This window comes from Gorilla gorilla, chromosome 5 (assembly GCF_029281585.2).
Source record: "Gorilla gorilla gorilla isolate KB3781 chromosome 5, NHGRI_mGorGor1-v2.1_pri, whole genome shotgun sequence".
NCBI lineage: Eukaryota > Metazoa > Chordata > Mammalia > Primates > Hominidae > Gorilla > Gorilla gorilla.
Genome location: NC_073229.2, coordinates 147633918 through 147656231, shown reverse-complemented (window position 1 = coordinate 147656231; position 22314 = coordinate 147633918). Strand labels below are relative to the sequence as shown.

General features: G+C 36.5%; 1 protein-coding gene and 1 long non-coding RNA gene across 49 annotated transcripts in view; one reads left to right on the top strand and one right to left on the bottom strand.

Annotated features, from left to right (window-relative positions):
- Window positions 1-22314, top strand: part of TRDN (triadin) — a 419844-nt gene that overhangs the window by 165690 nt on the left and 231840 nt on the right. For all 48 annotated transcript variants that reach the window (XM_031012505.2, XM_055391701.2, XM_055391743.2 and 45 more), the window contains one exon: window positions 4741-4818. In XM_031012505.2, coding sequence (XP_030868365.2) covers window positions 4741-4818 — 78 coding nt within the window. The remainder of the gene's footprint in view (window positions 1-4740; window positions 4819-22314) is intronic.
- The window catches only part of LOC109027395 (uncharacterized), a 55039-nt gene that overhangs the window by 25170 nt on the left and 7555 nt on the right, over window positions 1-22314 (bottom strand). Inside the window, exon 2 of the long non-coding RNA XR_008681097.2 lies at window positions 797-911. This is a non-coding gene — a long non-coding RNA (uncharacterized lncRNA). The remainder of the gene's footprint in view (window positions 1-796; window positions 912-22314) is intronic.

Here is a 22314-nt window from a genome sequence, read left to right as displayed (position 1 = left end):
CTGGCTCTGTCTTTGTATTTTCATCCAGGCCGCTTTCACACTGCTGTATCTTTCTTTGTATAGGACTTTATGGTTGCCTTGGGGTTGAGAAGCCCCTGGAAAGAGGAAATGCAAAGTACAGTGGTGACATTTAGCAATACACAAATGGAAGGTATAAGGATGTCTGTTTGAAGTAAAAACATCCTGTGCCTGCCCACCTCACACAAACTCCTGAACTTCTTCAGATTATTCCCAGTTGGAGAGGTCTTTGTTTAATAGGCAAATTTGAACATCTCTGATTATTATATGAGTGGCAATTCAATTATTTTTAATAGATGGGGTTGGGAAAGGGAGGAGTGGTTAGCACTCCATATCTCTAGGGTCTCCTCTTTCCATCCCTAAGTGGTCCAAAAGTACAAGACAGAAGCAAGTGATAGTAAGGAAGCATGAAGGTCAAGGTGTCCCTATTAACACACAACCTTAGCACAATCACATGTCTCAGCCTAAAATATAAAACCATCTTTTCATTTAATTTTAGTATTTGTTAAGTTCCAAACTTTCAAAATATTCCACATCTTACAAAAGTAGTCTAGGAAACTTATACCAATACATAAGCAATATTATTGCTTTAATAAACTTGACTATCATTTCCTTATTAAACTCACATCTTCTCACTTTACTTTTAGTCATAGATTTACAAATGCCTTCTATGAACCTGAAAGAACAAATTGACACAGGGATTTGTAATGATTTCATATACTGTGTGTTTTTAATGTAAAGGAATTTTAACTCAATGGTTACTCGGAGGTCCTCATACCTTTCCAGTCCCAGGATTTATTGCCATTCATTGTTTGCAGGATTGGGGTCCTTCCAAAATGTTCAGAGTTCTCTGGATGTAGCTCTCCGTACTTCCAGGAAAATCCAGTGAGGGTCTATGACATAAAATCTCTATTAGATGTTAGAGAAAAAAACAGCCTTAACATTTGTTACAAGACAGAGGGAGTAGGCTTCGGTTGTTCAGAAATGGTTTTCAATCAGGGAATCTCATTCATAAAGAAACTAGATAGATTAAACTTCAGTGTAGTGAATTGCTTTTTTCCATCATGCAATCATAATTCAGCTCATAGCCTCCTACCTTGACAAGATTTTTAGTAATCTCATTCATCATTTCTAGCAAAGTAAAGAAAACATCAGTAACTTAGATCATTAGAATGAATGCACACTGTACACTAGCCCCAAAAGAATTTGACTAAATCAAAAACAGCCAAATTGACTTGTATGGAAAAGAACTCAGAACAATAAAGTATTAGCAATTTGCCAACCTACCATTCAGGTATTATGGAAATAAGCCAGCCCAAATCACTCAAGGAACAGAAATGAAGCCAACTTACTGTGTTTGAATGTCAGAGGGATTTTCAGGTAATAGCTTGTAAAATGAAGGGCACCTTTAGAGTTCGAATGTAAATTTCAACAGCCTAAATCTTTCCTTCAGAGAGTAATAATCTTCAGGAATTCCAAAAGAATATATTCCTAATAAAATTATAAGCCTCTTTTCTGCAAATGAGTTCTGCTATTTCTGTCATGTTCAATTTTCTTTGTTTTTGTTTTTGTTTTTCTTCAAAAGTCAGCTTCAAATCTTCTTGTGAAATTAGATGGGATATAAATTGTAAATACATTATCAGGAAAAGAATTAATATTTTGAGTATCTGCCATGCACTGGGTGCTTCATCACTTAATCTCTATAACACCCCTACAGCTATCCACATTTTATAAACACCTTAACTGAAGCTTGGAGATGTTATGAGATTTTCAAATGTACACAGCTTCTAAGTGACAGATCTGAAGCTATCACTTAACACCCATGTGACTCCTAAGCATGCAGTCTTTATACTAAACAACTCTGATTTTGTTGTAGAGCTGTATTATAAATATAATATTACATTTAATATAATTCATTATGTATTATTATATATGTTATATAATGTATTCATTCACCTAACAAAACGATTTGTGATTTCAATAAGATTCTCTGACATTACTTATTATGTGAGTCAGGACCAAAGTCGTGTGTCATGTTCAAGTATGACCCATCTGATTTGTTTTGGTGCACCCTATCACAACAAAAACTTGTCCTGAGTTAGTAATTCCCTGCCAGGGCTAGTATCACTGTCACTATGGAGACAGGCAGCCAGCTGGCTTCTCCTTTCTTTTTTTAATTTTTTTTTGCTTGTGGTCTTACTTTCCCATTGTACCCATTGTGTCCACTGCCTTACAACCATGCCATCAGCCATGTTAGAGAGCAGAATAAAAAGAGCATTATAGTTGTGCAGAATTTCTGATATCAACTGCATATTGCACTTTATGCTGCAGAAGCACCAGTTTGTGTGTTTTAATAAATATATATATTTTGGCAGCCAGGCTTTTTTTTTTTTTAATTTACCACATACCTTCCACCTGGAATCCCTCCGTCTTCCCCATCCTTCCTTACCTGGCAGGCTCCTTTTAGGCTGTTAACTTACTCTCTTGCAAGACTCTTTCTGCAGTATATCGTTTGTATATATGATTTTCCTTCAACACACTATCATGTAATGATCTGTCTAGAGGTCTGTTTCAGCCAGTATGTTGGGAACTTCTTGAAGGCAGGGTTGGGGTTTAATAATTCTTCAGTGCTGGTATATAATAAGTATGCAATAAAGTTGTTTTAAATAAAATAATAACTTTACATTTCCTTCAGATAAATCTAAATATATGTAATAGTGTAAATTATGTGAAATTTCCAGGGAAATAATTTTATATATAGTATAATAAGTTCCTCAATAACTCAACAAGACTATAAAAGACTATAATTATACACCCACTACTATTCACCGAGGTATATGACAGGGTAGAAAGCAGCTTAGACTCAACAGGCACCATTCTATGAAGATATCGATCTATCTTAGTATTTAGAAACAATTGATGTATATTCATGGACACTTGTATTTTAAAAGTTTGGTCATTTAACTGACTCCTTCTTTGTCCTTGTAGCTTATTTTCAAAGCTACAAAATACCACCGTACCTTAGAATTGTTTTTTCAAGAATGGCCCTCAAACAAGGTTGGGGAATAGATCTTTCCAAGTATATATATCCCTTTGACCCACTGAGAAAGTACAAACTTAGAGAAGAGGCTTCACTCCTCTGTCCCTCGTCAGCTATAATCATGGACTCCTGATAGATGACCATTCTGTTAGGCATAGGCAATCTGAGAGGAACTTTAAGAACTGCAACTTGGGAACCTGCATTGAAATCCAATTCCACTTATTAGGAGCTGAGAAGCCTAAACTCTGGTTAACCTCAGTTTTAAAAACTATAAAATGAGACTAATATGCACATCCCAAAGAGCTTGTGAAGATTAAATTACTTAATGCAGGAAAACCATTTGGATCATTCTTGGCACATAGTAAACACTATATAATTGTTAGCTAGGGAAAGAAAGATAATGTGGATCAACCTTCTTTTTAGTGTTCCCAGCCTTATTTTTTCTTTGCTAATGAAAAAATTAACTTCCATGTTATATTATGTTTAAGTCAATCTTTACTTCCATAATGAAAGAAATTAACAATATTATGAATGGATATTTTTCTAGGCATATGGCCTGTAAGTTATGAAACAATATGTTTGGCTTCTATACATACTTAAACATGCTCAGTAATCAACCTGTATGGGTGTAACAGCTACAAGAACCGTATATAATGAACAGAGCTCCATGTGGCATGAGGGCTAGGCCCGAAATGTGGTGTTTGTGCAACTCTAATTACTTTGCTTGCTAAACCATATTACACCATAGATAACTAATTTTGGTGAATTCTAAAAAAGGAAAACTTTCAGTAAGGCAGGTCTGCTGACATTTGATAATATCTAGTTGTCAGTGAGATTTTAGAAGGTACACATGCCCATGTTGCATGTTGATTTCTGGATAAAAAACACACAGCAGAAGTTTATGGAATGAAAAGTAGTGATAAAATGTTTTGCAAGCAATGTATATGGGATCATATGATAGCTAATGTTGAGAGTTCATGGCCTGGATGGTATTGGTTAATTAAAGAAATCACTTGGGATAAAGAAGTACTTGGAAATGATTGCGGGTTTTCTTTCTTTCTCTCTCTCTCTTTTTTTTTTTTGCAGTTCATAATAAGCTCAGACAGAGACTTGAGAGAAGCTTTCAAAGTTCTATAAAACTGAATATATTTTCTCTTTGGCTCATTATTTACTTAACTACAGGTCATTTATTATGACAGGGAAAAATGTATCTGTTCAATATCAAAAGGCCTGTGAATTTCAACCTTCTTTTATTGCTCATATTATATCATTTGAGAATTTTTAGTTAAATGGAAAAAATAGTGATTAATTTTATATTAAGATCTCCCCTCAGCTTCTGAGATTTTAGTTTCCATAATTTAGTGTGTATATTAAAAATAAATTGCTTAATTTGAGTACATGTACATTTTCCATTAATGAAGTCCAGTAGATATATTTAACATTGCATATCCATCTATGGAAAATAATATATTCAGAAATGGCTCTGAAGATAACTGAATCTGCGAAGGTGTCTTCTTAAAGATCTCACTTAATAATAGCTTTCTTTTTGCATAATAATATGATTTATATTTGGCTTGGTATTATGAATTATGCATGTAGGGGACAGATCTAGCTTTTTAGTTGTGGATATTAGATTTGTTAATACTTTATTTTTTTCCAATTCCTACTTCTACATTGTATAGGACAAAGCCCAGCCATTCCACCTCCATTACCGACAGAACAAGCTTCCAGACCCACTCCGGCATCACCTGCCCTTGAAGGCAAGTACTTTTTTTTTTTCTTAAAGATCTCTATTGTAGATAAAATAGAATGTAGAGGAACAACAACAACAAAAATAGTCACAAAGCAACAGCAAAATCCAATATTTTCTTAAATACTTTTATGATGTCTAAACTATAATTTACTTTTCCTAAAATTGCAATTTGCTTCTTTTAGAAAACCAAAAATGTCCTCTTAAGATTCTATATTGGTGACCCTCAGCTTCCAGAAGGATGCCCACTCTAGCACTTTGGGAATCAAGCAAAAAAATATAGGGACAAATAGATAAGGCTATGCCTTGCAACTCTTGGAGTTTTACCATAACTTGATCAATTTAGTCTCTGAAGAGGCTGGTGCCAGAGTTCCTGGGTTTGAAACTGAGCTCCACCTTTTCCTAGCTTTGTAAATTTGGAAAGTTATTTAAATTAACTCTTCATGAGTTTTGCCATCTCTAAGATGATATAAGGAGAGCACTGATCTCCTAGCGTTATTGTGAGGATTGAAATATATATATACACACACACTCACACGCACACAAATACTGTTTTATGTATATGTATAGTTTATAAGTACTATATACAACTGGTAGTTAATACTACTAATAATTCTTGAAAATATGATGTCTCAAGATCAGCATTGTAATAAATTTTGCAGGAACTTTAAAGTCATTTCTTTAAGTCTTCATTCATTTCTTAAACTTTTATTAAATCCCAAACATGGGATCATTTCAGATATTGTCCAAAATACTGGGGATTCAGAGATGAATAGAAAACAGTTCCTTCTCTGTCAAGACTCAATTTGCCTATATAAAACACCAGTACTTAAAGCTAAAACATCATTAATTTTTTACAACAGTACAAATGGAGGTCTTCCTCAGATCACAGCCACCCTAGAAAGGGGTAGAAACCCCTAGCTCAGTCCCACATTGGAAAGGATCTTCTGTGTGCAATGTGGTCACTCCAGCCTGCTTGTTCAAGATCTTCCCACTCAGCTCAACAACTGCCCATTGGCTTTGGCCATCCCTTGAGACTAAGTGATGACACTCATGAGGATTCATCCAGGAAGAGGTTACTATTGTATATCACTTACCTAGAGAGTAAACAAGTGATTTAGAAACAACCAGTCCAAAAAAAAAGAAAGAAAGAAAATAGACCAAAAAAATCAGAATTACATTTCTTTTGGCATTTGGACTATAATAGTTCACATGACTTAAGAGAATTTGACACAAAACTATCTCACTCGCCAAAATGTTCATTGGACAAGACAACACCTATAAATAATAGCGTTGCCTTAATTTTTCATGGGATTCTAATTCTGTTGTTGTTTCCAGATGGATATAAAGCAACGAATTCAGATTTCCCAACTTGAGGGAGACTTTGATAGTCAGATTATTCAAGTGTTTGATGCCAAGTTATCTCCTAGCAGAGGCTCATAGAACACCAAGTAGCAAATATTTTGCTTAGCAATCTGTCACTTGGAAAAGGATGTGTCATTTGTTAAGTAGGATGCTTAGGTTCTGTTATTGTATTTATTTATTTATTTTTTATTTATTTTTTCTTGAGACGGAGTCTCGCTCTGCTGCCCAGGCTGGAAGTGCAGTGGCACCATCTCGGCTCACTGCAAGCTCCGCCTCCCGGGTTCACGCCATTCTCCTGCCTCAGCCTCCCGAGTAGCTGGGACTACAGGCGCCCGCCACCATGCCTGGCTAATTTTTTGTATTTTTAGTAGAGGCGGGGTTTCACCATGTTAGCCAGGATGGTCTCAATCTCCTGACCTCGTGATCCACCCTCCTTGGCCTCCCAAAGTGCTGGGATTACAGGCATGAGCTCCTGTTATTTTATTTAAAGAGCAATGTAATTTGACAGTTCATCCCAGAACCTAGTAATAGGCTGTGGTGAATAAAATAACAAGGTTTGAGGATCACAAGCCTTTGTCAGTGTCTTCTCTGAAAGCTCGAAGGCTGCTAACCCTGAGCAGCTCGGGGAGTCCATATTATCAGGCAATGCTGAGATCATGGGCTTTGTCAGGGCTTGCAGATGTTCTGCCTATGACTTCATTAACATAATTGATTAGGAGCTAGGACATATTTAGTATTAATCAGGCTGTTTTTAGTGAGGCTGATTATGCCAGTCCTCTTGATGCACTATTTTAGTCTGGAACTTCCTTAGAACCAAGCTGCAAAAAGAAAAAAAAAATAAAGGCTTTATGTAAAAAGGAGGAACTTTCATGTGGCACTAAAGTATGCTATTATATTTGAGGAATACAATTATATCAGGTCAAAATGTAGGAGAATGTACATATTTCAATTTTAATGTTTTTTAAAAGTAGAGCTCATATAGAGACTAGATTATTAAATTTGTTCACAGGAGACTAGAAACAAATAAAACTTCATTAGTAGAAATCTAAAAAAAAATGTGGCTCTGTTTATGGGTAAAAGAATACTACAAATCTGTAAAGCCAATACTACACATCTTTAAAGCCCATAAAATCCTTCTTTGTGCTTTCATAGCACGTAAGAGACAAAACTTCCACAGTACTTACTTTGTTCTGGGAAGTATCTGTGTACTTCTTGTCTCAGTCCACTTATTTAGTGCCTTGAAATTGGTCTTGCCTTTCTTGGATTTCTGTGTTGTCCCCACATTGCATGCTTTGTCTGCCATAATGAAGTTTTTATTACTTTGCATTTTTTGATACAAAGGGACTAATTATATATTAAATCATTTATTTCCTTTGACTCTTATTTTACGTTTTAGAATTTGTTTGGCCAGGAAAAATTGGCTACAATAGGTTTTGAAAAGATCTTGTACAATAACCACTTCACATCATCATTGTGGTCATTGTTGTAAATTTGTATTTAATTATGGATATAACTGAAACTAATTTAAAATGAACCTAATGTAAATATAATATTAATTCTCATCTTTTAAGCAATTTTGAATTCTCATGTCTATTGGGAGCTCTTACTAGGGCTGAAACGCCTACAAGTTCAAAGGGACACTGTAGTTATCCATTTCTTTCAAAAATGGGGCTGACTTATGTGAGGTTTTTCCTCAAATCAAATAGTATCTTATAATATTAACATTATAGGTGATTTTAGCTCTTAGCATGAAAGGTCCTTTATCATCAAATGTTTTTCAGCATCTCTGCTAACCTCTTACCTCAAGAACTGTATTTCTCAGAATCCTCAGTGGTTAAGCAGAACAACTTCAGGCAATGTTACCCGCCCTCTTCCCAATTACCAAGGAAGGCAGAAAAGCTGTTTCATAAAATCCTTGTATAAGCAAAATTACCATATATGATTCCATTCATCTTTAATCAACAATACCAGATAATTTCTTTCCCACTACTTTCACCCACATGTAATTATTGGGCATTTAGTATAAAATTACCAGGACTCCTCTGTTGTGGCAAAGATGTGGAAGGAAGAAGTTAAGTTATACTTAAATTACTTTTAATATTTCATTAAACAGCTGCAATTTACATGAATGAAGTCGAATAGAGAAAGGTGAATTACTATCAAGTACCCTATGTCTTGTTGAATAAATATATAACTAGTACTTAGTCTTGCAATTATAAATAATATTATAAATGCTAACACTTGTATGTGAACAAGAGAACTCTAGAGAGAAGACCAGAGTCCTGCCCAGTCTCAGCTTTGATACTAATGAGTTGCATGGTCTTTGACAAATCAGTTGACTTCTTAGGGCCTCAATTTCTTCACCTATGAACCAAACTTAAATAGTCTCTAAAGTCCCTCTATGCTTTTATACCCAAAGATTTCACACCTGTATTTCTCAGGCTGGTAGATTGGTAATAAATTGCCAGAAGAACAGAGTGAACCCTACATAGCTTTGCCTAGTGGTTAAATAGCAACTGTAGATATGATAGAGATGTTAAAGTTGTTGGGACAATGGATAATACTATGAAGCATTATTTATTGAAACACGAAAATAAGTTACATAAATCATAAAGTCTGTAAAAGGAGGAAGATGAGATATAAATGAGGCAAGGTTATCAAGTGAAACTGCAAGTCTTTCATTGAGCCATAAAGAGTAAGTTAGTTGAATTTGTATAGATACAGAGGAGAAAGGAACATTATATAAAATTTATTATAAGATAATTTTTTACCGTAGGATGCATCTAAAGACAATATTCTACAGGAGCTAGTAAGGTTTTATTTACAATTCTATTAAACCAAGAACTTTATTACCTTAGCTCCTCAGTGAGATATATCCTGAGAAGTAAAAGAATAAAATAAAATAATAAAATAGAAATTTGGCCTCAATTTTTATTTCATTAACTCCATGACACAATAGATTTTATTGAACTTCAGGTCAATATTATATTTTTCTTTGCTTTGTGGAGAAATAAAGTCATATCTTTTGGTGATTTTTAATAGGATTGCCCTTTAGTTACAAATTATGATAAAATATATAAACCAAACTACTTTTACCACCTATTTCACTTAAAGAGTTGCTAATAACAATATAGCACATTTTCTAGCACAGTTAGATACTCAACCATTGGTTGCTGTTAATATTTTTTATATCAGGAAATTTCTTATACATATAAAAACCATTAATTTTATGGTATCTCTTTATTGGTATCCACAGAAGCTAGTAAGGTGATTGCTTTCATGACATTGGTCAGTATACATAAAACTCTAATATAATTTTTCAATACAGGACTGGAACTGTATCTTGGAATGTTTTGTATACACAGCTAAAACTTTTACATGTCCTGATAGACTGTGTGGTACTGCTTAAGCAATTGAGCAGACAGTAGTATGATTAACTTTGTCTTCAAGATTATGTGTCAACTATAGAAAAGATGAACTGGTGAGTGGTGAGCTTAAGAGTTGGGAGTATAAGACAAATTTAGGAGAATACTGCCCATGGGAAAACTTATGCTACTTTTCTTTTAAACAATCACATTTTACTCTCAAAACAACTACAAGTAGTGAATATGATTTATGTCATTTTAAAGAGAAGATCGGAGAAATCAAGTAAATTGCCTAAGATAACACAGCTCTAAAAATGGTATAACTGGAATTGGAAGCCAGGTGTCTCCTACCAAGGCTCAGTCTATTTCCATTATCCTAAAATGGCAATTAAGTGTTAGAGCTGAGTATAATTGCTAAAGTTCTTATCTGATTTGGTTAATTGCATGGCATTAAGAATAAGAACAGGTTTTGAGAGATAATAATGAGTTACATTTGGGGCTTGCTGGGTGTATTGGGGTCCCTGAAACCCTTGCATGAGTGATTAAAAGAGTTTAATGAATATAGTATTTTTAAAGGTTTGCAGGGTTATGGTGGAGCCCCCAAGAGCTAGCCAAAGTAGGAAGCCTTTATCACTCCTATGCCTGAAGAGGCAAGAGAATAGAATGGTTTAGACATCCAGAAAGCCTTATAGCTTTAGGGAATAGATGTCCAATCAGAACATCTGAAGGTCGTGTCCTTCAGTAGGGGACCACAACCACCAAACAACACTCTGTAAAATGATGTATGTAAAATTCTCAGTGAGCCTGGGAGGAAACTAGAGAATAGATGCCCAGATCTCTCTCTTTGTTTTACTGTATTATCTCTGGATGTTGCTCTCATAGGACAAAACAGCCCACATTCGGAGGACATGGGGCTTGATTAATGTAACCCATAAGGGTCAGGGTGGAGAGGGACCTGGAGAGAACATGGAGACTACATGTCAGTCAGGATGCTGAGCTTGATCCACACAAGTGGCAATCTGCAGTGGACAACTGAATATATGAGTCAGGAGTTTACAAATGAGGGAGATATAGATATTGAGGTCATAAGTTAGCCGTGGCACAGCATTTCTTGGAGTATGTTATGAGAAACTCTAGTTATGATATTATTTGTTAAAAACAGTTTTCATGACAAAACACTTTTGGGCAGCTTAATATATTATATTTTTTCTTTTGCATTCACAATGCAGTCACACATATATCAAAGGATCCAAAAATTCTGTATGTTAAGGAAATCTGTTTAACTTTTTTAAACCAGTGTTCCCCTTTTTTTAATCACAGAAATATTTCTATTTCTGATAATACTCATCAATTTCCTAAAGAGCAAATGATCTCAAAAACACTGTCATACAAAGGTTAGCTTCAAACATAACTAAAGAGCAGGTCAGCCATGAATCTGAGGCTGTTTAGAACACAGCATAGACCCGAGAAAGGAAATGTAGAACACATTGATTTAGTCAGCATTCTCCAGAGAAACAAAACCAGTAGGAGACATCTATCTCTCTATCTATTTATTGAGAAAATATTATTTATGTTAAAGGATTGGCTGATGCAGCTGCAGGGGCTAGTAAGTCCAAAATCTGCAGGGCATGCAGGCAGTCTGAGGGCCCAGGGAATAGTTTATTTCGCAGTCTTAAGTCTGAAGGCAGTCTGAAAGAAGACTTCCTCCTTGGGGGACTTCAGTCTTTTCTCTTTAAGGCCTTCAACTGATTAGACAAGGCCCATCCCACATTACAGAGGGTAATCTGCTTTATTCAAAGTCTATGATTTAAATGTGAATTACGTCTAAAAACTACCTTCATAGAAACATCTAGACTTATCTTTGATCAAATAAGTGTTACCAAAGCCTACCCGAATTGATGCATAAAATTAGCTATCACAAATATCATTAGAATACAAACTGATAAAGCCAAGGATGAGAGAATATGAAAGAGAAAAGGGTATAACAGGCCCCAGTGCTCCAGAGAGATGGATAACACAAAGATTGGCCAGGAAAATTTAGATTTGTCAATTAGAAAATTATGCTCATCTACTCTTGACTCTAAATTTTCTCTCTGCTACATATAAATGAGGATGCAGTAGTCATGAGTTTGAACTAAAGGGTCAACTGTAAGATTTTTATTAGTTCCCTTAATCTCTGAAAGACTGGGTTTCCTCATCTGCCAGATGATATTTACTAGTAGGATTTAGTAGTGCTTTCGGAAGAAAAAAGAATTTTGGAGAGAAAGCTGTGATGGCGGAGGCTTGGGAAACTAGATTAAGAATGGAATCTTTAGAATATTTTGTTTTGGGTCATATGATGTTGACTATTTGAGATATTTCAATAAAGATTTAAACATATTTTCAATTTTTTCTTAGAATTTTAGACTCTTGTTTTTTATTTTTTTAACTGAAACACTGTACTAGGGCTTGGCCTGAGGTAACATAGGTATATTTCAGTTAATATGTTAAAACAAGTATAATTCAGCTTAGTGTCATGGAAAAGTAGGTAAGTATTAATAACTGTTGAGTAAATTTTCTTAAAAACACAAAAACAAATAGGTGGCAAAGCATCAAAAGAAAAAAAAAGGAAAATGAAAAGGGAAAGAAATGAGAGTTCCCCATGAATTATGAGCTATAAATATATTTTAATAGACAAGAAACTTGTATCTCTAAACTTACAACTTTCTTCTTTTGTTATATTGGTTTTGATTTCCTGTTATTGATTATTAAAAAGACCTTTTGTGAAAACAATTAACTTTTTCTCACTGTCCTATCCATAAGAGGAAGCAGTTTTGTTTTTCTTACCCTCTACATCTGCCAAGATAGATAGGGGCATCTGTCTGTCTTGACTGTTCAGTATCAAGAGATATTTACTTTGAAGACCAAGAATGTTCCCCATGATGCGGGAAACAGGAAAAGGGCCTTCTATTGAGATCAGGGCCAGTTTCCTGCTTCACAGCCCTTTCCTAACTGTTAATGCTAGTATAAAAGAAATGGTTTTTTACTTGCATTTTGACTTGTAAAAGACCAAAGAAGAAGGGTGACACAGTTTGTGAATTTGAGCGAATTTGATCTAATGGCTTTCTTGTTATGGAATTCTAAGTGAAACTTCCTTGTGTCAGCAAATTTTCTCATAAAACATTTTATTAAAAAGAATGTTTCCTCCAATGCTCTTGCTTACAAGTACCAATTCTTCCTTATAAAACATTTGTTTGCGATCTGGTCTGTTTGACATAAATAGTTCTTCCTATTATACCAGCTTGTTACAATTCCAAATGGCGTCATCCTTTCCCTCTCTAGAATGAGTGAGAAAAGTGGCTGCATCTTCAAGACCAAGTGTATTTTACATAGATGGAGTAAACAGTCTTGGAAATCGCTCATTTAATAAAGGATAAGGAATGCTGTAATCCCCAACACTTTGGGAGGCCAGGGTGGGTGGATTGCTTCAGCTCAGGAGTTAGAGACCAGCCTGGGCAACATGGCGAAACCCTATCTCTACAAAAAATATAAAAATTAGCCGGGAATGGAGGCGTATGCCTGTAGTCCCAGCTACTCAGGAAGATGAGGTGGGAGGATCACTTGAGCCTGGGAAACAGAGGTTGCAGTGAGCCAAGATCCCACGACTGCACTCTAGCCTGGGTAACAAAGTGAGGCCCTGTCTCAAAAAAAGAAAAAAAAATGCCTGCTTCAATTAAATGAGAATTTTATATAAAAACATTTTTAATTTACTAGAATAAAACTTATATTAAGAAGTAGAAGACATAATGTGTTACTAGTTTGTTTTAATCCATAAGAGATGGTAAAATCTCTCATGTAGTGCATCAGTTCAAATAAGCCTGAACTCAGCATATTGAAATGATTACAACTTAAAAAGTTGTGGTCTTTATATGGGCACTTGCTTCTATTTTAAGAATGGATATCCATTAGGCAAATTTAAAAAATTGAAAGGCTTCATTTGAAAATCAGACTTACACATGTGTCCCATATACTAGTAATTTTTTATTTTAAAGTCAAATCATATTTTAAAATAGCTATTGGGTCTTATTAATTTATTTAATAAATCAAGTCCAAAACTGTTATAAAAATAGCAGTATCTTTGAAATAGTACTTTAAGGTAATGTATGTTTTGGTTTTGAGTTGCAACCAACTTTTTCTTGTACTGATAATTTAGTCATGAAAAGAAAAAGCTCAATTTTCTAATGTTTCTAGGCATCCTTGACATTTTAAATGTAATGAAATACTCTTGCAATCCATTTCCAATTACAGAAAAATGTAGAAAAACATATAGATAAAATATGGAAAAAGTAATTTTATGTAAGTAACATGATATTGTAAATGAAAAGTTGTTAGAAAAGAAACTTATATTTATGTTTTCTTTACTATTTCTACAAGACACTTTGGGAAAGCTTACAATAAAACATCTTGAGTAAGCAATGATTCTGCATAAAAATTTAAAAGAGTTTTTTAGGAATTTCCAAATGTCAGCAACACCAAACAAACAAACAAAAGCATTTGTAATTTATGGAGTTATCTAAAGAGATAAGTGCATGTGAATTGAGCTTCTCCTCTGAGTCCAAGTCAGTAAACTTTGAGCATTTGCCTTCTGAAATGCAAAAGCACTGAGTGGAAAAATAAAATATAGCATCTCCCTTTCCTTCTCCCGCCTCGCTCCTCTTTCCTTCTCTCTTTGTTTCTCTAACACACACACACACACACACACACACACACACACACACACAGTGGTTGCCTTTTTTGTTTCACTTCTATATAGAAAGTGAGAAAGAACAGATGTGGCACCCCTCAGCTATATAAACACAACCCATTTTAAATAAATGCAATCACTCATGTAAAAAGCTTTATCATTTTCAAAAGGTTTGGGAGAAATCTACCTTATCCATTTTAAATGCTAAGTTTAATTAACATAGAAACATTTTTTGCAATTTGAAATGTATTGAATAATCTTTCTCGTTACCTTTCCTTTTGCGTACTAAATTCAGAAATAAGAAAAAAAAATCGTGAAGTCAAATAACTTTGGTTGTGAGACCGTTGAAAGATAAGTTTAGCATTGATGAAGTAAAAGGTGGCACCTCTTTTCTGCCCATGACTCAATCAGCTTGAAAGTTTTTCACAGAGTATATCTATCTCAAGCTTCATTATCCATGTTGCAGGAGAGAAACAGGGTTTGTGATCATCTTTAGATTTAAATTTTGTTCTGTCACTTACATCAGCATTCCTCAACCTTTTTGGCACCAGGAACCTGGTTCCTGGAAGACAATTTTCCCGGGGACAGGGGTGAGAGGAGGGATGGTTTCAGGATGAAACCGTTCCACTTCAGATCATCAGGCATTAGATTCTCATAAGGAGCATGCAACCTAGATCCCTCGCATGTGCAGTTCACAAGAGGGTTTGCTCTCCTATGAGAATCTAATGCAGCTGCTGATCTGACAGGAGGCGGAGCTCAGGCAGTAATGCTCATTTGCACTCTGCTCACCTCCTGCTGTGCACCCCAGTTCCTAACAGGGCACTGACCAATACTGGCTTGCAGCACAGGGGTTGGGGACCCCGACTCATATGACCTGTGAAGTTGGCCCCATTCGTCATCTTTCCTGAGCCCATTTCCTCACAGGTTGTAAGATGTGTAGACTTTTACCTGAGAATGAAGTATATTCTAGTGCATATAAGCTCATGTGCTTTATTCTAATAGTATAATTTCTTATTGTCTTGAAATTACTGTGGTTCCAACCCAAACTAAAACATATTTTTTTACCTTGTTTGACCATGTAAAATAAAGTGATTATTAAAATCCTTTCATCACACCTTTTGGAGGCTCAAAGGGAAAAAGGTAGTATGATATCATTTTTTAACATTTTTCCGTCAGTTATTGAGTACAGGTGGTATTTGGTTACATGAGTAAATTCTTTAGTGGTGATTTGTGAGATTTTGGTGCACCCATCATCCGAGAGGTATACGCTGCACCGTATTTGTAGTCTTTTATCCCTCGTCCCCCTCCCACTCTTCCCCCAAGTCCGCAAAGTTCATTGTGTCATTCTTATGTCTTTGTGTCCTTATAGCTTAGCTCCCACAAATTAGTGAGAACACACGACGTTTGGTTTTCCATTCCTGAGTTACTTCACTTAGAATAATAGTCCCCAGTCTCATCCAGGTCACTGCAAATGCTGTTAATTCATTCCTTTTTATGGCTGAGTTGTATTCCATCATGTATATATATACATACACACACACACACACACACACACACACACACCACAGTTTCTTTATCCAGTCATTGACTGATGGGCATTTGGTTTGGTTTCACAATTTTGTAATTGTGAATTGTGCTGCTATAAACATGCGTGTTCAATCTTTTTCAAATAATGGCTTCTTTTCCTTTGGGTGGATACTCAGTAGTGGGATTGCTGGATCAAATGGTAGTTCTACTTTTAGTTCTTCAAAGAATCTCCACACTGTTTTCCATAGTGGCTGTACTAGTTTACATCCCCACCAGCAGTGTAGAATTGTTCCCTAATCACCACATACATGCCACTACTGTTTTTTTATTCGTTTTTATTATGGCCATTCTTGCAGGAGTAAGGTGGTGTTTCATTGTGGTTTTGATTTGCATTTCCTTGATCATTAGTGATGTTGAGCATTTTTTCATATTTTTGTTGGCCATTTGTATATCTTCTTTTGAGAATTGTCTATTCATGTCCTTAGCCCACTTTTTGATGAGATTGTCTGTTTTTTTTCTTACTGTCTTGTTTGAGTTTGTTGTAGATTCTGGATATTAGTCCTTTGTCAGATGTATAGATTGTGAAGATTTTCTCCCACTCTGTGGGTTGTCTGTTTACTCTGCCAACTGTTCCTTTTGCTGTGCAAAAGCTCTTTAGTTTAATTAGGTCCCAGCTATTTATCTTTGTTTTTATTGCATTTGCTTTTGGGTTATTGGTCATGAAATCTTTGCCTAAGGCAATGAATGTCTAGAAGGGTTTTTCCAATGCTATCTTCTAGAATTTTTATAGTTTCATGTCTTAGGTTTAAATCCTTTATTCATCTTGGGTTGATTTCTGTATAAGGTGAGAGATGAAGATCCAGTTTCATTCTCCTACATGTGGCTAGCCAATTATTCCAGCACCATTTGTTGAAAAGGGTGTCCTTTCCCCACTTTATGTTTTTGTTTGCTTTTTCGAAGATCGGCTGGCCATAAGTATTCGGGTTTATTTATGGGTTCTCTATTTTGTTCCATTGATCTATGTGCCTATTTTTATAACAGTACCATGATATTTTGGTGACTATGGCCTTGTAGTATAGTTGGAAATCAGGTAGTGTGATGCCTCCAGATTTGTACTTTTTGCTTAGTCTTGTTTTGGTTATGTGGGCTCTTTTGTGGTTCCATATGAATTTTAGAATTGTTTTTTCTAACTCTGCGAAGAATTACGGTGGTATTTTGTTGGGGATTGCATTGAATTTGCAGATTGCTTTTGGCAGTATGGGCATTTTCCCAAGATTGATTATACCCATCCATAAGCGTGGGATGTGTTTCCATTTGTTTGTGTTGTCTATAATTGCTTTCAGCAGTGTTTTGTAGTTTTCCTTGTAGAGGTCTTTCAACTCCTTGGTTAGGCATATTCCTAACTATCTTATGTTTTTTTTTGCAACTATTGTAAAAGGAATTGAGCTCTTGATTTAATTTTCTGCTTGGTTGTTGCTGATGTATAGAAGAACTGCTGATTTATGTACATTAATCTTGTATCTGGAAACTGTGCTGAATTCTTTTATCAGTTCTAGGAGCTTTCTAGAGGAGTCTTTAGGTTTTTCAAGGTAAACGATCATATGGTCAGCAAATAGTGACAGTTTGACTTCCTCTTTACCGATCTGAATGCTCTTTATTTCTTTCTCTTGTCTAATTGCTCTGGCTAGGACTTCTAGTACTATGCTGAAGAGAAGTGGTGAGAGTGGACATCCTTGTCTTGTTCCAGCTCTCAGAGGGAATGCTTTCAACTTTTACCCATTCAGTATATGTTGGCTGTGGGTTTTTCATGGAAAGCTTTTATTACATTAAGGTATGTCCCTTAAATGCTGATTTTGCTGAGAGTTTTAATCACAAAGTGATGCTGGATTTTGTCTCATGCTTTTTCTGCATCAATTGAGATGATCATATGATTTTCATTTTTAATTCTGTTTATGTGGTGTATTGAATTTATTGACTTGCATATGTTAAACCATCCCTTCAACCCTGGTATGAAACCCACTTGATCATGGTGGATTATCTTTTTGATATGTTATTGGATTCCGTTAGCTAGTATTTTGTTAAGGATTTTAACATTTATGTTCATCAAGGATATTGGTCTGTAGTTTTCATTTTTCATTATGTCCTTTCCTGGTTTTGGTATTCAGGTAATACTGACTTCATAAAATGAATTGGGGAGAATTCCTTATTTCTGTATCTTGTGGAATAGTGTCAAAAGTATTGGCACCAATTCTTCTTGGAATGTCTGGGAGAATTCTGTGAATCCAACTGGTCCTGGACTTTTTTTTGTTGGTAATTTTTAAATTACCATTTCAGTCTTGCTGCTTGTTATTGGTCTGCTCAGGGTATCTAATTCTTCCTGATTTAAACTAGGAGGGATGTATTTTTCTAGGAATTTATCCATCTCTTCTAGGTTTTTAGTTTATGTGGATAAAGGTGTTCATAATAGCCTTGAGTGATCTTTTTTATTTCAGTGGTGTCAATTGTAATGTCTCCTGTTTCATTTCTTAGTGAAGTTATTTGTATTTTCTCTCTTCTCTTCTTGGTTAATCTTGCTAATGGTCTATCAATTTTATTTATCTTTTCAAAGAACCAGCTTTTTATTTCGTTTATCTTTTGTATTTTTTTGTTGTTGTTTCAATTTTATTTAGTTCTGCTCTGATCTTGGTTTTTTCTTTCTTCTGCTGGGTTTGGGTTTGGTTTGCTCTTGTTTCTCTAGTTCTATGAGGTGTGACCTTAGAAGTCAATTTTTGCTTTTTTAGTCTTTTTGATGTAGGCATTTAGGGCCATGAACTTTCCTCTCAGCACTGCCTTTGCTGAATCCCAGAGGTTTTGGTAGGTTGGTTATTATTGTCATTCAGTTCAAATAATTTCTAAATTTCCTTCTTGATTTTGTTTTTGAGCCAGTGCTCATTTGGGAGCAGGTTATTTAATTTCCATGTATTTGCATGGTTTTGAAGATTCCTTTTGCAGTTGATTTCCAGTTTTATTCCACTGTGGTCTGAGAGAGTGCTTGATATAATTTCAGTTTTCTTAAATTTATTGAGGCTCATTTTATGGCCTACCATATGATCTATCTTGGAGAAAGTTCCATGCACTATTGAATAGAATGTGTATTCTGTGGTTGTTGGATGAAATGTTCTGTATATATCTGTTAAGTCCAGTTGTTCCAAGATATAGTTTAAATCCATTGTTTCTTTGTTGACTTTCTGTCTGGATGATCAGTTTAGTGCTGTCAGTGGAGTATTAAAGTCCCCCACTATTTTTGTGTTGCTGTCTATCTAATTTCTTAGGTCTGTTAGTAATTGTTTTATAACTTTGGGAGCTCCAGTGTTAGGTGCATATATATTTAGGATTGCAATATTTTCCTGTTGGACAAGACCTTTTACCATTATATAATGTCCCTCTTTGTCTCTTTTTACTGCTGTTGGTTTAAGGTTTTTCTTGTCTGTTTTTCTTGTCTGATATAAGAATAGCTACCTCTGCTTGCTTTTGGTGTCTATTTGCATGAAATGCCTTTTTCTACCCCTTTCCTTTAAGTTTATGTGTGTCCTTAAGTCTTAGGTGAGTCTCCTAAAGGCAGCAGATAGTTGGTTGGTGATTTCTTAGCCATTCTGTGGTTCTGTATCTTTTAAGTGGAGCATTTAGGCCATTTACATTCAATGTTAGTATTGAAATGGGAGGCACCATTGCATTTATTGTGCTCTTTGTTGCCTGTGTACTTTGGTTGTTTTGTTTTTGCTTTTTAACTTCTATTTTTGTCTTACAGGGCCTATGCGGTTTATGCTTTAAAGAGGTTCTGTTTTGATGTGTTTCCAGGATTCGTTTCAAGATTTAGAGCTCCTTTTAGCAGTTTTTGTACTGGTGGCTTGGTAATGGCAAATTCTCTCAGTATTTGTTTGTCTGAAAAAGACTGTATCTTTCCTTCATATATGATGCTTAGTTTCACTGGATACAAAATTCTTGGCTGATGATTGTTCTGTTTGAGGAGGCTGAAGATAGGGCCCCAATCCCTTCTGGCTTGTAAGGTTTCTGCTCAGAAATCTGTTGTTAATCTGATAGGTTTTTCCTTTAGAGGTTACCTGGTGCTTCTGTCTCACAGCTCTTAAGATTGTTTCCTTCATCTTAACTTTGGATAACCTGATGACAATGTGCCTAGGTGATGATCTTTTTGCAATGAATTTCCCAGGTGTTCTTTGTGCTTCTTATATTTGGATGTCTAGGTCTCTAGCAAGGCTGGGGTAGTTTTCCTTGATTATTCCCCCAAATATGTTTTACAAGATTTCAGAATTCTCTTATTCCTCAGGAAAACCGATTATTCTTAGATTTGGTCATTTAACATAATCCCAGACTTCTTGGAAGCTTTGTTCATATTTTCTTATTCACTGTTCTTTGTCTTTATTGGATTGGGTTAATTCAAAGACCTTGTCTTAGAGCTCTGAATTTCTTTCTTTTAATTGTTCAATTCTATTGCTGAGATTTTCCAGAGCATTTCACATTTCTAAAAGTGTGTCCAAAGTTTCTTGAATTGTTGATTTTTTTTAAGCGATCTATTTCCTTGAATATTTCTCCCTTCACTTCTTGTATTGTTTTTTGGATTTCCTTGCACTGGGCTTCACCTTTCTCTGGTGCCTCCCTGATTAGCTTAATAACCTAACTCCTGAATTCTTTTTCAGGTAAATCAGAGATTTCTTCTTGGTTTGAATCCTTTGCTGGTGAACTAGTATGATTTTTGGGGTGTGCTGAGAAGCCTTGTTTTGTCATATTACCAGGGTTGGTTTTCTGGTTCCTTCTCATTTGGGTAGGCTCTGTCAGAGTGAAGATCTAGGGCTGAAGGCTGTTGTTCAGATTCTTTTGTCCCATAGGGTGTTCTCTTGATGTGGTACTCTCCCCCTTTTCCTATGGATGTGGCTTCCTGTGAGCCAAACTGCAGTGATTGTTGTCTCTCTTCTGGGTCTAGCCACCCAGTGAGTCTACCCGGCTCTGGGCTGGTACTGGGGTTGTCTGCACAGAGTCCTGTTATGTGAACCATCTGTGGGTCTCTCAGCCATGAATACCAGTGCCTATTCTGGTGGAGGTGGCAGGGGAGTGCAATGGACTCTGTGAGGGTTCTTAGCTTTTGTGGTTTAACGCTCTATTATTGTGCTGGTTGGCCTCCTGCACCAAAGTGCAGGAGGTGGTGCTTTCCAGAGAGCATCAGCTGCAGTAGTATGGAGAGGGACCAGTAGTGGGCGTGGCCTTTTATCTTCTGCTACCTGGCTGGGTAGGGAAGGACCATCAAACGGGGGCAGGGCTAGGCATGTCTGGGCTCAGACTCTCCTTGGGTGGGTCTTGCTGTGGCTGCTGTGGGGGATGGGGGTGAGATTCCCAGGTCACTGGAGTTGTGTAAGTAGGAGGATTATGGCTGCCTCTGCTGAGTCATGCAGGTTGACAGGGAAGTCGGGGAAAGCCGGCAGTCACAGGCCTCACCCAGCTCCCAAGCTAACCAAAGGGCCAGTCTCACTCCCACCATGTCCCCCACCAACAGCCCAAGTCTGTTTCCAGGTGGAGGGCGAGATGGGCTTGAAAACTTGCCCGAGGCTACCCACCTCCCAGCTGCAAAAGAAAAGGGCTTGGTTCTTCCCCTGCCTGTGGAGTCTGCACACCAGATTTGCACCCTCCCCGGAGTTCTGGCCAGGAGGCTTCTCACCCCATTCAAATTGTTACAAAGTTCAGCTAGAGATTTTCTTCTCCCTGTGTTTACTCCCCTGCTCTTCTGACCACCCTCCTGATGAATCCCTGTGGTGCCAGGCAGGAATGGCCTGCTAGGGGACCCAGCGAGCTCTCAGCGTCTTTCTGCTGCTTCCTCTGCCCCTGCATTTTGCTCAACTCTCCAAATTGACTCAGCTCCTGATAAAGTTGGAAACTTCTCCTGCAAACAGCCCATCATTTTCTACAGTGGAGGTGTGTATTCGGGAGAAGAGGGTCTCCCTTTCCCAATTCCACAGTTGGGGCACTCTCGGCATTTGAGGTGTCTCCCAGGTCCTGCAGAAGCAGTCTGCTTCCTTCAGAGGGTCTGTGGGTCCTCTTGGGATTGCTGATTTGTTCTTGCAGTCGATCTGGAGCTAACAGTCACAACAACCTTTTTTTTTTTTTTTTGAAACTGATCTCACTCTGTGGCCCAGACTAGAGTGCAGTGGCCACAATCTTGGGTCACTGCCTGCAGTATGGTATCTTGAAGAAGTTTGAATTTAAACAGATAAGACCTAGAGTCCTTTACAACATTTACTTCATGAATGATATAGCTTCACTGAGTTCTCAACTGCATCTGCAAGACATGAGCTATGACTGTACCTCAGTTCCTTCAGCTGCCATTTATAATAACACGTGCTATCCAGAGTTCATGCCGGGCCCCACGGGCCCTTTTAGATTCAGTCTGAGATTACAACCCCCAGGAGTAGCTTTCCACTCCACTCAGCCATGGGGAGTTGCATGTCTCTCTTGATTCCCACATGCTTCACGTCTACTG